Source organism: Heterocephalus glaber, unplaced genomic scaffold (assembly GCF_053883595.1).
Source record: "Heterocephalus glaber isolate CG9 unplaced genomic scaffold, H.glaber_assembly_v1.0 deba00000071, whole genome shotgun sequence".
Classification (NCBI taxonomy): domain Eukaryota; kingdom Metazoa; phylum Chordata; class Mammalia; order Rodentia; family Bathyergidae; genus Heterocephalus; species Heterocephalus glaber.
Window position 1 is genome coordinate 32,334,254 of NW_028258137.1, and position 17,811 is coordinate 32,352,064.

General features: G+C 36.3%; 1 protein-coding gene and 1 pseudogene across 14 annotated transcripts in view; one reads left to right on the top strand and one right to left on the bottom strand.

The window, feature by feature from the left end:
• The first annotated feature begins 569 nt into the window (after window positions 1–569).
• LOC101717180 (actin-related protein 2/3 complex subunit 1A pseudogene) lies at window positions 570–2,013 on the top strand (annotated as a pseudogene).
• Window positions 2,014–7,118: 5,105 nt separating this feature from the next.
• Window positions 7,119–17,811, bottom strand: part of Chd9 (chromodomain helicase DNA binding protein 9) — a 246,276-nt gene continuing 235,583 nt past the window's right edge. For all 14 annotated transcript variants that reach the window (XM_013073316.3, XM_021260909.2, XM_021260908.2 and 11 more), the window contains 3 exons: window positions 16,471–16,599; window positions 12,627–12,731; window positions 7,119–10,557 (listed from right to left, as the gene is read on the bottom strand). In XM_013073316.3, the coding sequence (XP_012928770.2) occupies window positions 9,691–10,557; window positions 12,627–12,731; window positions 16,471–16,599 (1,101 nt within the window). In that variant the 3' untranslated portion in view covers window positions 7,119–9,690. The remainder of the gene's footprint in view (window positions 10,558–12,626; window positions 12,732–16,470; window positions 16,600–17,811) is intronic.

The following is a 17,811-nucleotide window of genomic DNA, read 5'->3' on the forward strand; positions in this document are numbered from 1 at the left end:
AGGAAAAGCTTATTGAGAGAAAGCTCCTGAGAGGCAGGAGGTGTCCCGAAAGTGGGTTGTCACTGAGGCTCTTTGGGGGTTTTTATACACAAAAATGACCACATCTCGGCCACTTTGGCCCAAGTTGAGGCCAACCTATGGCCTTACAAGTATAGTGACTTAGGTAATATTGATTCGATAAGGAAGGAGGCATGTAGCAAGGGTATATGGTGGGCACCACTAACTTCAGGTTGCCTTTAATTTCTAGCATAGAAAGATCAAAGGCATTTCGGGGAAGGGAGAGGAGTCTGGGTCAGGGTGTTCTGGTCACCCACCTGTGCATCTGAGAGTTTATCTGGGCTCACTGGACCAGGTGGTGCTGATTACAGTACAATCTCAAGCTGCTATCTCTAGGGAGGCCTGCAGGCCTGGCTCTCTTCTGGTTCACTTCCGGCCACAGTTTTGAAGTGTTTCATCTTCTGCACTGACTCCTTTGAGGGCCCAGCCCCTCTCTGACTGCCTGTTGATTTCTATCTAACATAGCTGTCTATAATACTACTACTACCACCACCACAACAATCCAAAAATGATGAACATGGAAAAACAGAGACTGGGATGTACCTCAGAGGTAGAGTGTATGCATAGTATGGACCAGGCCTTGGGTTCCATCCCCATGGCCACGACCATCACTGACACTAGAAACCAAACTAAAACAAAACAAAACAAAAAAATCAGAGAAACTGGGGAAAATATTTACCACATATGAAAAACAATACAAAGAGCTATGACAGTTAATCCATAGCAGAAGAAATACAAAAGGCCTTATGAAAAGATACCAGCTGGTCCTCTATCCTCTGCCTCCTGGGGCCTGTTTCTGTCAACTAACCAGTCAGTGAATTCTCTGCTGTGGGTCCTTTCAGACCACCCCAGTCTCAGCTTTCCACCCTTTGAAAACCCTAAAATGATGTCCATGCATCAGTTTTTACTAGAACCAGTCACTTGCCAGGCCTAGAATGAAGACCCTAACCAGATTGCCCTTAGCCCCAGTAATCACCAAGTGCACATCCCTAAGAACTGGAGCTCGTGGGTGGAAGCTCATGAACTCGAGGAGCACAATGGACATCACATCATGGGTACTGACTGGGCTCCCAAGTGTACAGCACTGTCCCTTGTAGAGCAGACCACAATGCCTCCGTCTGGAGTCAGAAAGATGGTGTCTGGAAGCCAGCCATGGTGATCCCGAGGATTCATTGTGCAGCCACTTCTGTGAAGTGGTCTCCTCCAGGGAACAAATTTGCTGTGGGAAGTGGAGCATGGCTCATTTGTTACTTCGAGTGTGAAAATGACTGGTGAGCAAGCAAGCACATTAAGAAGCCAGTTTGCTCCCCAGTCCTCAGCTTCGATCAGCAATCCATTGTGCTGGCAGTAGGATCATGCAGCTTCAGGTGTAGAGTGTTTTCTGCCTACATCAGAGAAGTGGATGAAAACCCAGCCAACATGCCCCGGGGTACAAGATGCCTTTGGGCCAGCTGATGTCAGAGTTCAGTGGAAGTGGCTGGGTCCACCAAGTCCCTTCTCAGCCAGTGGAAAGTGCCTGGCCTGGATCAGCACTGTATCTGTTGCTGAGACCCCCAAAAGTGTGTAGGTTTCCACTCTGAAAACCGAGTTTCTGCCACTCTTGAGTGTGTTTGTCTCTGAGAACAGTGTCGTAGGTGCTGGCAATGACTGCTGCTCAGTGCACTTTAATTACAATGGGTAAGGCTGCTTGATCTTTGTTGCCAAGATTGACATTCTGAAACAGGACTCTGAGTGCAGCTATCTGCCGCTGGGTACTTCTAGACCAAGGACCACAGGGCCATGGCCAAGGGCAGCAGCACAGCCTGGGAGACCCTGCACCAGAACAGCATCTTGCAAGTGTCCATTTATTAGGTGGACAAGCAAGATTGTCGAAAATTTTGCACTACTGGCATTGATGGAGTCACGACAGTTTGGAGGTTCAAGACCTTAGCGTCTTCAATACAGGACCACCCATAATGTGAAGCTGGGTGAGTGGCTGCAATCCAGCCTGAGAACTGTGGCTGATGGTGCCCTGCAGTTTGCCTGCTGGCGATGAAACACTATGGTACCATACAAATACTGTATTTTTGTTTGAACATAATCATTGAAAGTGTTGCTTTTAAATTTATAATTAGCACATGTTTGCAGTACATTATTACAATTATCGTGGGGAGTTGGTACATGTATAGAACATATCTAAATTCTTCTTTTAAATCTCTTTTGCTTTTCATTCCCTACTTTTCCCCTCTCTCCTTGCTCCTTCCAACTCTGGGTCCCCTTCCCATTTACAAAACTATTTGGGTTCTTTTTCCAACCCCCTTTCCTCCTCTCCCTTCATCTTTTGTTCCTCCATCACTTGAAAAAGATCTCCCTACTTCCTCCTTATCTATCTTCTTTTTTGGGGGTACCTGGGATCAAACTCGGGACCTTGCAATTTCAAGGCAGGTGGTGGCACCACTGAGCTAAATCCCCGGCCCATCCTTATCTATCTTCTATTTTGCCCATATGTATTATATCTATTATATCACAAGAAACTATGTGATATTTAAGCTTATGTGTCTGACCTATTTCACTTAATATTATGGTTTCATGTTACAATATTTACCTACAAATGCCTCACATTTATCTTTCTCTATGACAGAGTAATGTTCCATTGTGTATAAGTACATTTTTTTATCTATTCATCTGTTAATGGGCACATAGGCTAATTCCAAGATTTAGTTATTAAAAATTGTGCTGCTATACTCATGGGTATGCATATATCCCTGTAACATGATGACTTTAACTCTTTCAGGAACATACCTAGAAGGGGAATAGCTGGGTCCAATGGAATTTCTATTTTTAGTTTTTTGAGACATCTGCACACTGATTTTCATAGTGGTTGTACTAGTTCATATTCCCACCAACAATATAGAAGGGACCATTTTCTCCATATCCTTGTTAGCATTTGTTAATATTTTATTTCTTTTTTTTTTTTTGGTACCAGTGATCTAACTCAGGTCCTTGTGCTTGTGCCGCAGGCGGTGAAACCACTGAGCTAAATCCCTGGCCCGATATTTTATTTCTTAATATTAGTCATTCTTTCTGGAATAAGATGGTATCTCAACATTGTTTTAATTTGCATTTTTAATGGCCAGCAATATTGAGCATTTTTTCATATATTTTTATTGGCCATTTCTTCCACAATGTGTCTATTCAATTCAGTTGCCCATTTTTTGATTGGGCCTTTTATTTGGGGGGGGTAATTTTTTTTGAGTTCTTTATATATTTTAGATGTTAGTCCTCTGAGGAATAGCTGAAAAAAAATTTTTTTTCCATTCCGCAGGTTGTCTCTTCCCTCTGTTGGTTGTTTCATTCACTGTGCAGAGCTTTTCAATTTGATATGATTCCATTTGTTGATTCTCAGTATTATTTCTTGTGCCATTGGGTTCTGTTCAGAAAGTCCTTGCCTTCGTTTATGTCTTTAAGAGTTTTACATATTTTATGTTCCAGTAGATAGTTTTTGTTTTAACATTTAGATCCTTGATCCATTTTGACTTTAGTTTAATGCATAGTGAGATGAGTTTACACTCAATCTTCTGTATGTGGATATCCCATTTTCCCAGCACCATTTGTTAAGAGGATATCCTTTCTCCAGTGGATGTTTTGGCCCCTTTGTCAAAGATCAAATAGCTGAAAGTCCCTGGGGATGTTTCTGCTCCTTCTATCCTGTTCCACTGATCCACATGCCTGTTTTTGTGCAAGTACCATGCTGTTTTAATCATAGTAGCTTTGTAGTATGACTTCTAATCTGGGATTGTGATGCCACTTGCTTTGCTTGTTACCCAGAACGGCAAAAGTTTTTTTTTTTTTTTTAGACAGTAGTGTTTTTTGTTTTTTTGTTTTGTTTTTGTTTTTTTTGGTACTGGAGATCAAACTCCGGTCCTTGCACTTGCGAAGCAGGTGGCAAAACCACTGAGCTAAATCCTCAGCCTGACAGTAGTGTTTTTGAGATTTCATTTCATTCTTTTTTTGGGGAGGGACATATAAGAGATTGAACCCAAGGACTTTGTATTGAGCTACATTCCTAGCCTCTTTCTTTCTTTCTTTATTTTTGGTACCAGGGATCGAACTCGGGTCCTTGCGCTTGTGTAGCAGGTGGCAGAACCACTGAGCTAAATCCCCGGCCCTCTTTAAGTAGTTTTATTATGGAAAATTTCACATTAACTTAAAGGGTAGAGGAGGTATGTAAATTGACTAGTAGAAAATTAAATAAAAATCCTGAATGTGAAAAAAGACAGCAAAGATTATTACTAAAAATCAAAGAAATTTGATCCAAGAGTCTATTTTTCTCCTATTGACAAAGATTTAAAAAAATTACAATGCCTGGTGTTGGTCACGAGACATAGGGAAGAACGTATTTTCATTTTTTGCTCTTGTATAAAGCAGTACAATGTTACTGGTCTTAAAATTTGAACACAACTATTTTTTGCCTAAGTATTTATTCTAATAGAATCACAAATGTATGCAAAGATTTAATTAAGAGCACATTGTTTAAATAGCCCATAATTGAAAAAGCTATCCAATAACTGTCTATTAAATTATGTCTAAATAGTGAAATATTATTAACATTTTAGTGACATGAAAGATAATCATGATATAGGAAGTGAAAAGTAGGTTACAAAATGGTATGTACAATTCAACTCCACTGTGTTAAAATAACATATAATATGCAAAAAGAATCTGAGGATTAACAGTGATCTCTGAACATTAGTATTACAGGAATTTTTGTGCTTCTTCCTCTACTTTGAATTTTCTATAGTATGCATATTTCTCTCCTTTTTTAACTAAAGTATTGTCATGTACAGAAGAGAAAGAATGTTAATTTTTAAAAAGGAAAAGTATTTTGCCTACTAATTTGGCAAAGATTATTTTAAAAAACAATACATAGTACTGGTTAAAGACTTGGGATAAATAGCTACGCACATAAGTATGCTGCTGATGGGAGTAAAAATTACTAAGTATTTTCATTTCTAGGAATTAAGCAAATTAGGGATGGATGCAAAAAATGCACGTAGAAGCCCAAATGTCCACTTTTTAAGTATATGAATAAATTTCACTCGTATGAGCCAATAGTGTTTAACAAATCATTATTGGGCTGGGGATTTAGCTCAGTGGTTCCGCTGCCAGCCTCGCAAGCGCAAGCACCTGAGTTCGATCCCGGGTACCAAAAAAAAAAAAACACATTATTATTTAGTATACTAAATATATATATATATAATTCTGATTTAGTATGAAAATGTATTGATTTCCTAGGGTTGTCATAATAAATTACCTAAAACTAAGTGTCTTTAAGGAACAGAAATGTATTCTCTCACAGCTCAGGCCAGAAGCAAAATCAAGATGTTAGTAGGGATGGTGCCTCGTGGAGGCCCCGAGGGGCAATCTGTTTCTGGCTCTCAGGTGGCTTCTGCCAATCCTTGGTGTTCCTTACCTTGAAGCTATATTACTCCAATCTGTCTCCTAATATAGCCTTCTCTGGGACTCTGCATCCCGTGCTTTTCTCATGACACTTATCACTGGATTTAGGGAAACCCTAATCCAGTGTGACCACAGTTAACTAATTTCATATGCCAAAACACTATTTCCAAAATAAGGCCATATTCTGAGGTTTCTGGTTGAAATGAGTGTTTGGAGGACACCACTGAACACATTACAGTACATGATACAAATGATTGGAGATATATATATATATAATACTAACAGTGTTAACCTCTGGGTAGATTTGTGGGTGATTTTTTGTATTTCTGCATTTTAAAATAAACATTTTATGTATTGGGGTTACATTAATATTGAGACTAAGTTCTAAATTTACTGCATAAAATGAATATTACGTGTACTTTAAAAAATCACATTTCACATAGCTCATAAAATAGCAAACATATCACCTATACATAGCGTATGTTTTCTCAAAAACATCCAGTATACCCAGTTTGTTTTCTAGCACTGGAATGGATTATTGTTCCTCTGGGTAAGTATAAGTCTTTGGTATGCATTTATATTCTATACTGTAAAAAAAGGTTTCTAACCACAGTTAAATGTGTTCAAATCACATGAATGCATGACATAGGGCTGGGGATTTAGCTCAGTGGTTCCGGCGCCAGCCTCAAATGAATGCATGACAGACTCTACTGTTTTACTTTTGTAATTAGGAACAACTATTTAAAAAAAATGTTTTACAAAAAACACTTTTTTTTTGGTACCAGGGATTGAACTCAGGTCCTTGTGCTTGTGAGACAGGTGGCAGAACCACTGAGCTAAATCCCCGGCCCAAAAAACTTTCAATAATGACACTGAGGGAAAACTCTAAAGATCAAGGGAAGAAATACTTATTGGTTTCCAAAATGAACTCCTTTAAGAGATTAGGTATATCTCTGGAATTGTTATAGGTCCAAGGAGAAGAAAACTTAAGAATAAGCAATATTCAGCATGGGGTGGAGACCAGGCAAACTGGTGTTTAATAGTTAGGGTTTCAAAAACCAGCTTTTCTTTTCCTGCAAATATCAGTATCACTGGGATGACAGTGAAATTACAGTAAATGAAAATGAAAAATTGACATTTAAGATGTTGCTGTGGATATTACAATGAGTCCCTAACTTATGAACATTCAAGTTGTGAACCTTTACAGATACAGACTTTGTATTATGAACATTTGTTGATATAAACAACTCATGAATGTAGCTCATGTGTCTGTTGGACATTGTCACAGTTGTGCTGCTGTGTGCTTCCCATGCTTAAAGGTAAAAATAGTTTATTTACAGTAGTTTTGTATGTGTGTTTAGTTTTTCATGCTTTAATTATATATTTGTATCAAAGGTGATAAGACTTACTTTGTTGGATTTACAAATATTCTCCCACAATGGAACTCACTGGTAAGTCGGGGACTTACTGTATAGCAAATTTCTCTCTTAATTTTTAATTCTTCTAAGGTGTATTTTCCTTTTAAGAGATTTATGACTGGTTTCTTTTGTAATTGGAGTAAGATAAAATACAGGTAAAATTCAATTTAAAAAATATTGTCATGTATAGAGGCTGACATCATGGGTAATCAAAGAATATGTTTAATAAAAAATAATTAAACTTCCATTTGCTCTATAGAACATCATAGAAAGTAATTTAATAAATTACAAATGACTTTTTAAGACGTTTGCTCAACTACAGAAAGCAAATTCAGACTACACAAAACACAACTGGTAAATATTGCAAATGTCCAAAAGAAAAATTGGACTAAGACTTGAATCATGAAACCTGAAACAAGGGCTATAAATACAAGGCAATAACAGCTATAATTGTTTTAGTAACTACCAACACATACTTGGATACCCTTTCAACAGCAACTTTAGTATTTGTAATTCTATTGATTTTTTTTTCTTCATAACCCTTAACTTTACACAACCATATGTGCATGTTTTTTCTTAGCTGATAGCTGGACAACTTTTCCCCAATCAATACTATATAGAAATGTTTTGAAACCCAAGAGAATGTTTAAAGTTAACATTAGTCTTAATGCTTTGAAAACTGTAATTGCCTTATTACATAGAAAGAGAATCACTAGGATGTTAACCAAATTCACTTGACCATAATTAGGAAAATACTTTATTTCATAGATTTGATATAAATTAGATTTTAGTGACAAGATCTAGAGATTTTTTTCTTTTCTTTTTCTTAATTGGGGAAAGTAAGGAATAGAGATCATGTGGGTAGAACTAGAGGAAGGAAGGGAAATATGGATGGTGTTGAAATACTCCATTGGCAAACTAAGTTAACTGTATGTGAAAAACTTTGGCTATCTCATCGGTGTACTCTAGTGAAACAAAAGTGCAATACTGCAAAGGGAAGATACTAAATATGCGATATATCATTTTCATGATGCAGAATTACTACCCACTTCTCCTGGATGGGTATTATAATGACTATTGCTAAGACATTGCATAAAGGACTATCAATTCAAAGTACTATTTTGGGAAAATACAAAACTCAATACAATCCCAATGGAACTTATATAATTTTGTAAATACATATAACACTGTCTCTCTAATAAGGAGTTAGTTATTTTACATACAGAAACATAATTTACTGGTAAAGGTCTTGGAAAACCTAATATGTTTCCTGACAGTAAACAACAGTTCTATGAAAACATACTGAAATTTATTTTTTCTGTAGGAGAGAACTGGAATACCCGCACCCTAAATTTATCCCCTTGCAAAGTTCATCACTAATTTAGGTACCAGAAAAATGCTAACATTTATCTCTAATTAGAATGTAAATACCTTTTATGTCCAATTCAGTTCCAATTATTTTTAATGTATATGAAAGTGAACCTGGACCTCTACCTTGTCAGAATAATAGCAGCTTTAGCAGGAGAAATTGTACCACAAATCAAATATGAAACAAATTTTATATGGTGAAGGGTTATAAGGAATTGAACAGAAGCCTTGGGCTTCATTTTTGTGGTTTCTTTTTGAGATCATTCAAAGTGCATTTTCAATATGGGCAGCTTAGTATATTTAATATAAACTGATTACTCAACACTGATTCTGGGCAACATTTAGTCTGCTTACACCTAGAAACTCAAAATGAATTTAGTTTGCATATTACTTGATCACCATTATCTGGTATTTTGGAATATTTCTGTGACATAAAACACAAATAGAAATCTACACAATAAAGCAAACAAACAATTTCTTTTACATGAAGTATGCTGTGTTGACAGGTCTTTTCAGTGGCATTTCATGAGTTTGCCTTTTCTGAACCCTGGAAGCAGACATTACTCATCTGATACATAATTATTTCTAAAAGGAGGCCAAACTTTGAAAAGTTAAATTTAACTATGTGGATAGGGTGCCAAAGTCACATGACATAGGATTATTTTATGACTTCATTTTACTGATTTCCAAGTTAAACTCAGCAAAAAGCAAGTCATACTCCTTGCCAGATTAACATGATATATAGGATGTGTTTAAAAAACCCCTGAAAACAAGTATAGAATTAGAAACGAATGTAAACTTCCTAAACTAACTCAGCTGAGGTAACAGGTAGCCAGTTAAATTGGCTGATTGGGAAACTTATTTCTTCTTTAAAACATACTTGTACCTGAATTGGAAACATCAGCAGTGCATCACAACACTAGAGCATTTTCATGTAATTAAAGCAATGGATGGTGATGTAGATTCTACAGCTTTCATGACATTCATTAGCTGCCCAAATTATTGCTGAGTTTTGATCTGTAAATTATAGGTGTCAAGGAGGCTGTAAAACTATATTCAAATTAAATCAGTAATATGCATAAAGTATTCTGTGTTCACTGCAAATATATTAAATATACAACTCTTATTGAGCATAATTTTCATAAAATTAACCCCCAACAAAATTATAATGCCTTTTGTTGTAATTTTATACCTTTATGTATTTGATAGTACATACGAGTTCAGAAACTTATGAATCTTAAGAAATATTACATGCAAAATGTCTCTGAAAGCAGTTTGCACTTCTAAACAAATAACTGAAATGTTCGGTCAGTAAGTTATTGATGCACTCAACACTGGGATATTTACAATTAATAATTAAAGAAAAAAATTCAAAATCAGTTCATAATTTAAGTGCAGAGTCTCAGAATCAGTCTTCATTACTAGAATCTGAATCCTCGGATGATGACGATGTACTATCAGATCCAGATGAAGCATCAGCTTTCTCTGAACCCTCATCTGTGCTGTTTTCATTGAGAGGACTAGGTTTGTTCTCCTGATCTCTAACTCTGGAATCTTCTTCCTTTACTTCTGCAGACTTAGATGAGGCCAAGTCACTGTTTTTGTTTTTCTGTACATCAAAAGTATTGGACTGGGACAAAGTTGGAATATGAAGATTAAGGCCTGGAGTGAGAAGCATCCCTGGATAAAGTATATTAGATAATAATAATGGGTTAAGAGCTAATGGGTTAGCAGCTGCAGCTGTATTTAATGCAGCAGTAGAGGAAGTTGAAGGAGAACTTGACACAGAGTTTTCTGTACCATTCTCTGAACTTTGGCTCTCTGTCCTTTCTTTTTTTCCTTCTAGCTCCTTAGAGTCATTTCCCTTTTTCTCTTCTGCCTCAGATTCTGCAGGCTTTGTCAGGAGTCCTCCCATGCCCAGCAGATTTGGTAATCCAGTCATTCCTGACAATAGCATGGGGAACATAGCAGCCATGTTTTTAGCTTCTCCTCCAGAAGAAAGGCTGGCAGGCATTCCCATCAGCCCAGCAGTTACTTGCAGTGACTGCAAGTTTTGTAGGTTTTGTTGTAAGGCCTGAAGAGTTGGGAGATCCACACCTGGAACTAATCCGTTAGTTAATAAAGGATTGCCTGAAACACTGGTAGCAGTTGCAGCAGCTACTGCTGCTGTGGCTTTCGCAATTCCACTCTTCGGGCGTCTCCCTCTCCTGCTTACTTCCTCTCTCACAATAGGACCAGTGAGAATACGTTCATACATACTTTCTGGAAGAAACCCCTGGAGGAAATACATAGTCTTTAATAACAGGACACAATAAAGATAATCAACAGCAATTAGCTTATCATATAAATAGCCTATTAAAATAGGTAACTTTTTGTAAATTATTCTATATTTATATAAAATACAGTGTAGTCAATTATAAAAAAGATAACCTAATTTTATTCTTCTAAGTTGTGGCTTAACACAGCCCAGGAGAAAGAACAGAAAGAGGCCTTTTTAGCCTGCTTCCAAATTTTGAGACATAAGTTTATGGAATAAAAACTTAAGGTTCTGCCAGGGATTTAGCTCAGTGGCACCACACCTGCCTCACAAGCACAAGGAACTGAGTTCAGTCCCTGGTACCAAAAAAAAAAAAAAAAAAAAAGAAAAAAGAAAACTTAAGGTTCAGAGAAATTTTGTAACATATGTACTATCATAATCCTTGTATGTTTCAGATAACCAATTGTTTTAGAAGACCAAAGAAGTGGCCCCTTTCAAACCTGGAAGAACAATAAAGAAAGGATAGAGGAAGTGAAAGATTAAGGTTGAAAAATGAGATGCTTCAAGTGGATCTTGAGATGGAAGGAGGGGAGTGGGTTGGGAGAGAAATGAAAACAATCAAGACATGTTCAGCACATGTACTTAATCCCTAAGATGAGTGTAGACATCACGTACTCCAAACATGTACTAATAAAATTTTTTAAAAAAGAGAGAGAGATGCTTCATATCAGTCTTTTGACTGTCACTTTGGGAATAAGAGAGATAATGTTAAGGTGAAAAAGGTATTAAAAAAGAAGAAAAGATGGATTGGCTCAGAACAGTAGTAGCACCTGCAGACTGGAAACCCAGTGTAGATCATCAAGTGCAGCACAAAGGAGAATCTACTTTGCTTTCATGTAATTCTCTCATGATTTTCTGGGGTGCAAAACTCTTACAAGTTTTAGTTTAGAATCTCTAGTCTAACACTGTCTAGTAGAAATATAATACAAGATACATATATAATTTTAAGTTTTCTAGTAACTGTATTAAAAAGGGAAAATATTATTTGTGAAATTTTAGTGATATAGTCTGTTTACTACAACATAGCCAAAACATTATCACTTTAATATGTAGTCTATAAAATTATTTGATATTACTTGAAATTATTTGACATTATTTTACATTTTTTTTCTGAACTAAGTCTTCAAGACCCCAAAACAGTATGCATTTTGTACTTGAAATATCGCAACAGAAACCAGCCAAATTTCAATTATTCAACAGCCATATGCATCATCTAATGACTACAACCTATAATAGTGCAGCTCCAGACAGTGATTTAAAGAAAAGCTCTGAGACTAGTTCTTATTTTTTGAATTGATAAACTTATTTTTTCTCTTTACTTTCTGATTCATTGCAGAAGTCACGACAATAATAAATACAAAAAGATGAAAGCATCTGTAATCTCATCAGAGATAGCCAAGGCTAACATCTCAGAATTTTGTTTTCCATTTTTATCTTTTGCAGTTATCTATATTCTACAATTTTTTCCACCTCCTTTTCTAGAATAAAAAAAAAAAAGAATCATACAGAACTTAAGTATTATAGCCTGACGTTTTCATTTGGATAGCTGTAGAAATAATAGCTCTTATTTGTTAACATTTACTATATGATTAGGATTTACTAGTCTAAGATCTTAACTGTAACATTAAATATGATGTGAATGTTTTGTCTTGTCATTAAATATTCTTCTAAGATATAATTTTTAAAATAGTTAATTTTCTGACACATGGATGGACCATTGGTTTATTCACAATTTTTCTTATTATATGATCATAAATATTCTTGTATCTTTTTCTACATATTTGATTCTTTGTAGAAGTGTTCAAACAGCATTTAAAGAAAAAACAAATCGCTATATAGTGGGGTTCTACATTCTAACTGTGTAAGAATTTGGGAAATTTGCTACATATTTGGAAAAATAAAAATTGTCAACTAAAAAATTATCAAATGTTCATGTAATATTTTAATTTTTAACTAAAAGTCTAAGATAAAATTAAATGACATCTAATTTTTAAAATGATATGAGTTAATGTTTGTTTAATACTCACAGATTGCTTAACAACATCTCCCCATTCAGGAGCTACTCCATATTCTGAATTTTCTTTTAGGAATCTACATAAATCTTTCAAAGGGGGAGCAAATGCACCTCCAACCTGTAAATGAAAAACAGACTGATATTTAACACACTATTAAATTTGGGACTAGTTTTCATTTTATTCTGTGGTGTACAGAGTTCATTTCTTTTTTTGGTACTGGGGATCAAACTCGGGACCTTGTGCTTGCGCAGCAGGCGGTGGAACCAGTGATCTAAATTCCCAGCCCCAGAGTTCATTTCTTTAAAATGCAAGTATTTGGAATCACCTTCAACAATCTGTATGATTATATTAGAAAGAACTACAGAGCCAGGGATTTAGCTCAGTGGTTCCACCGCCTGCCTTGCAAGCGCAAGGACCCGAGTTCCCCAGTACCGGAAAAAAAAAAAAAAAAAAAAAAAAAAAAGAACTACAATGTATATGAGCTCTTGATATATTATATGAAACATGGTAGTGTAAATTTTGTTTTATAGACTAACTAGAACAATAAAATGAAGAATTACCATTTACTATCCACTTATTATGCTGGATGGGAAGCAGAGCCTAATTAAATAGGATACCCTTTGTATCCCATAAGTAGTTAGCCTTACTGGCTATGTAAACAGAGCAAATCAGTAAATCTCTGAGCATCAATATTCTGATTTGTAAAATGGAGATAAAAATAATATTTCTCTCATACAGTCTTATGAAGATCAAACAAGACAACTCAAGTGCCATAGAATAATGCTTGGTACATGATAAATATTGCTATTATATGCCAACTATTGGGTTAAGGCCTTTAAATATATGTTTTATTTTAGTTTTCGCAACATCCTTTTGACATAGTATCATGAAGAAACTGAGTCTCAGAGAAGTTACATAATTTGCCTAAAACTAGCTAGTAATCTTAGTATTAGAATTCAAATCTAGGTCTCAAAAGCCCACTTTTATCTATTTATTATGTGTATCAAGATTAAAAGACCAGGCATGATTGCACATGGCAGGTTGAGGCAGGAGGATTGAGATTTTGAGGTCAGTCTGGACTACATAGTGAAATCCTTCCTCCAAACAAATAAACAAACAAAATAAAAAACCCCTACCAAAAATTACACATAGCATTTGTACGTTAAAAGTGACATAACCAACAAATCATAAATGAATTTCTTCTGCATGGCTCTACCACTGAACTACAACCATGGCCCATGAGTATATACTCTATTTTAACAGGGTATAGACAGGTTTTAATATGGTCATATTACCTATTTCAAGAAATAGAATCATCTATCATTCCCTACTTTCTATACTTAGTCTCTGTAATTTTCACTGCATTTTCCTTTTTATTGAAATGCTTCATTAAAGCTGGGTGTAGTGGCACATGTCTGTAATCCCAGCACTCAGGAGGCTGAAGAGGAGGATCACTGCAAATTCGAGGCCAGCCTGGGCTACATAGTGAGTTCAAGGCCAACCTGAACTCCATAGTGAGTCCCTGTCTCAAAACACCATTAAAAAAAAAACCCAAGCAAAAAATTAAATAAACTCTTATAAATCAAGCAAAATAAACAGGCTCCTCATGAGGTTACAACAATAAAAAATAAAATTTATAAGGTTTAATATTAAACTTAACAGTAAAAGTCCAAAACTGTTGCATCTCCTTAAAACCAGCAAAGACAAGGTAGGTGTGGAGGCATGTACCTGAAATCCAGCACTCTAGGAGGCTGAGGCAGAAAGATCTGTAGTAGCTGTCCCCTATAGCACCAGTGACTGGTTTTGTGGAAGACAGTATTTGGTGATTTCAGGATTAGATTCTCAGAAGGGGCATGCAACCTAGATTCCTCACAAGCATAGTAGGTTTCACATTCCTATGAGAAACTAATTTGTCTGCTGATCTGACAGAAGGTGTAGCTCAGGACACATTGCAAGTGATGAGCAATGGCTATGAATACAGATGAAGCCTTCTTGTTTACTAGCTGTTTACCTCCTGTTGTACAGGCCAGTTTCCTAACAGGTCATGGACTAACAGTCTGCTGTGGCCCTGGGGTTGGGGTAACCTACATACAGCATGAGCCTAGCCTGGGCAACTTAGTGATAGGAAGGCCCTGTCTCAAAAGTAAAAAACATAAAAGAAAGGGCTGGGAATATATTTCAGTGTAAAAATTGTGGGTTCAATCCCCAGGACCACAAAACCAAACTAAAACAACAAAAAAATTCAAATCATGAATTTGGCCAAGACAAATTCAATCACACTTAGGAGAGTGAATTTTGAAGTGCAAAGATTTTAACACAAATCTATGCAAACGCAAAGTTAAGTCAAACGCTACTAAAATGTCTCATCTCCTCTACTCCTCTCAATACTGAAGATTGAACCAAGGACCTTCACACTACTCTACATTGCCATCTTCACCCCTCATTTTTGAGACAGAGTCTCTTTAAACTACCCAGGCTGGACTTGAACATGGAACCCTTCTAACTCAGCCTCCTAGAGTGCTAGGATTATATGTGTGCACTATCACACCCAGCTTGTCTTATTCTCTCATAATGACAAAAGCTGAATAAACTATATCCACAAAACTAGGAGGAAATAAGTGTTAAACTTTAGAGTCTATGTATATGACAATATTAAAGCAATTGTTATTCTTAAAAGTTTTATTCTAATTCTAGTATCTTATGACAAATTAAGATAGTTTTATGCATTTTTATCCCAGCAGTGAGAACAAAACAGAACCAGGAAATTAATATGACCAATGTAAAGTAACTGAGTTTGTAAGAAATCTGCTGTTCTTACCCTTGAGGCCAAAATTCTTTCTTACTTTGCTACTTGTTCATCAGAATGAAAAACAGTGTGTCAAAGCTACACTTACAAAAGGGTATCACAAGTCGGGTATTATTTTCTTTATGAAGTAGAAGACACATACATCAATCCTTTTTGTTTTGTTCTGAGACAGATTCTATGTAGTACAGTTTGGCCTTGAACTTGCAATCCTGACTCAGTCTCCTCAGTGCTGGGATTACAGGAGTGAGCCACTACGACCAGCCTGACACATACTAATTTAATAGTACAATTAGATGAAACAAATGTTGAGTCATATCTGGTTCAGAAATAGGCTTTTGAAAACCTCAACTCTTACCACTCACCAATCAGCAGTAAAACAGGATAAGCACAGGAGTTTATTAGTCTACAGGACACCTTTGTTTATTTCCAGGTATGGGAAAATTACATAACATACTGATTTTGATAGAATAAGATATTTAAACGTGGTCTGATGAAAAAATTACAATAATAAGAATATGGTAAATTTATGATATCTATGATGTGAATGGTGTCCTCCTATATCAGTTATTCACCCATTCTACTATAGACTTTTTGTATTGGTATTGTGGGGCTGTCTTAAGTAGTATAGGAAGTTTAGTAGGATCTGGGTAGCTGGCCTCTACCCATTAGAAACAAGTAGTACCTGGCCCACCTTACTGAAGTGTAGCTACCAAAATGTTCCCAGAATCACCAAATGTTCCGAGGGGCAGGGTCAAACCACTCCCTCAAGAAAATCACTGCCTTAGTGTACCAGCCTTGCATAGTGTACAACAATATGCAATGGCACTGCTTACGCAGAGATATGCGGAGTGACTCACTTACTTGATTTAACAGCATAGCCAACCAATGATAGGATTTGAAATTAGACTACATGAAATTACCATCTATGTCTTTCTCCATAAATCTAGGTTCAATCTATTTCCAGGTTCTGGAAAAAAATGTATTATGAGAATAGCATTGTTTTTAAAATATTGCATTGCTATAAAAGAGTAATAACAAATATATAAATACCTTTCTGGCATTTCTCCTGTTAATCAGCTGAACACGTTCTTCTCCAGTGAGACTATTAACATCTAGTTTATTGGGGTTTCTGCAACGATGCCTTTTTTGTTTGGGCCTTCCCTCATGAAGCTGCATTCTCTAAAATATATAGACAAACATCTTTAAAAGTTTTGCTTCTGCCAAATTACTAAAAATATAACAGGTGAGCTGATCCAAGTAGTTTGATCTTATATGATGTGATTTATCCTGTAGTTACACATTTAAAGATCTATTCAAGGCCATCAAACTGATCACTGCTGTGTTCTACATATATGAAAGTGGGTCCTTCCCTTGGTTCCAGAAGCAAGCAGGACTTTGCTAGTTCTTTCCTTCAGTACCCTCATAGACTATAATATGCCTGCAGTCACACTTGAAGGGCTACTATCATTGGTGTTGGAGCAGTTTCCTCTAAGTTGTGGTTCTTTACTTTTCTGTCTGCTGAGTTTCTCCTGGTAAGTTTCTCCTCTCCTGATAAATTTCAGTAGAAACTTACCAGTCTTTCCTTGTGATGATTTATAGGAACGAATTTTTTTTTCCAGTACTGGGAATCGAACTTAGGACCTTGCACTTGCAAGGCAGGTGCAGTGCCACTGAGCTAAATCCCTAGCCCTGCTGTGACGATTTATAATCTGTATTAATAACATTCATTTTTCATCTCACTAATTTTTCTCATCTCACATAATATAATACTAACAGGTATTATTATTTTACACATAGGGAATCAAGGCTTACAGAAGTTATGTGCCTCAATTAGCAAGTAGAAGACATAGACTTTGTATCCAGGATGGGGGGTATAGCTCAGTGACAGAGCACTTATCTACGATATGCATGGCTCTGGATTCAATCACCAGAACCACAAACAAACAAACATTTAAAAACTTCCCATCTGGTCATAAAAATTAAAACTCCACCAAACCATGCTACTTATCTCTCCAATTGTTAATAGAGCAGACTTGAGTGTTTAGCTATTTCTGAACAATGATAACATTCAAAGAAACTAATACTCAGACTCTTTAACCTTGTATACCAGTCCCTCCATGATCTGGAACTATTCAACTCACCTTTCTATGTATTTTCTTTCTTTCTTTTTTTTTTGGTACCAGGGATCGAACTCTGGACCTTGAGCTTGTGAGGCAGGCGGCGGCACCACTGAGCTAAATCCCCGGCCCCTTTCTATATATTTTCTATACCCCCTCATTCCCTTACACAGTCTAGAAGATCAGAGTCACTATCTAATGCCTTACAATTGTATCCTCTTTTAACTCTCCCTACTTATCTTTTTTTCATTTGCCAGTCAAATATCAGCTCTAT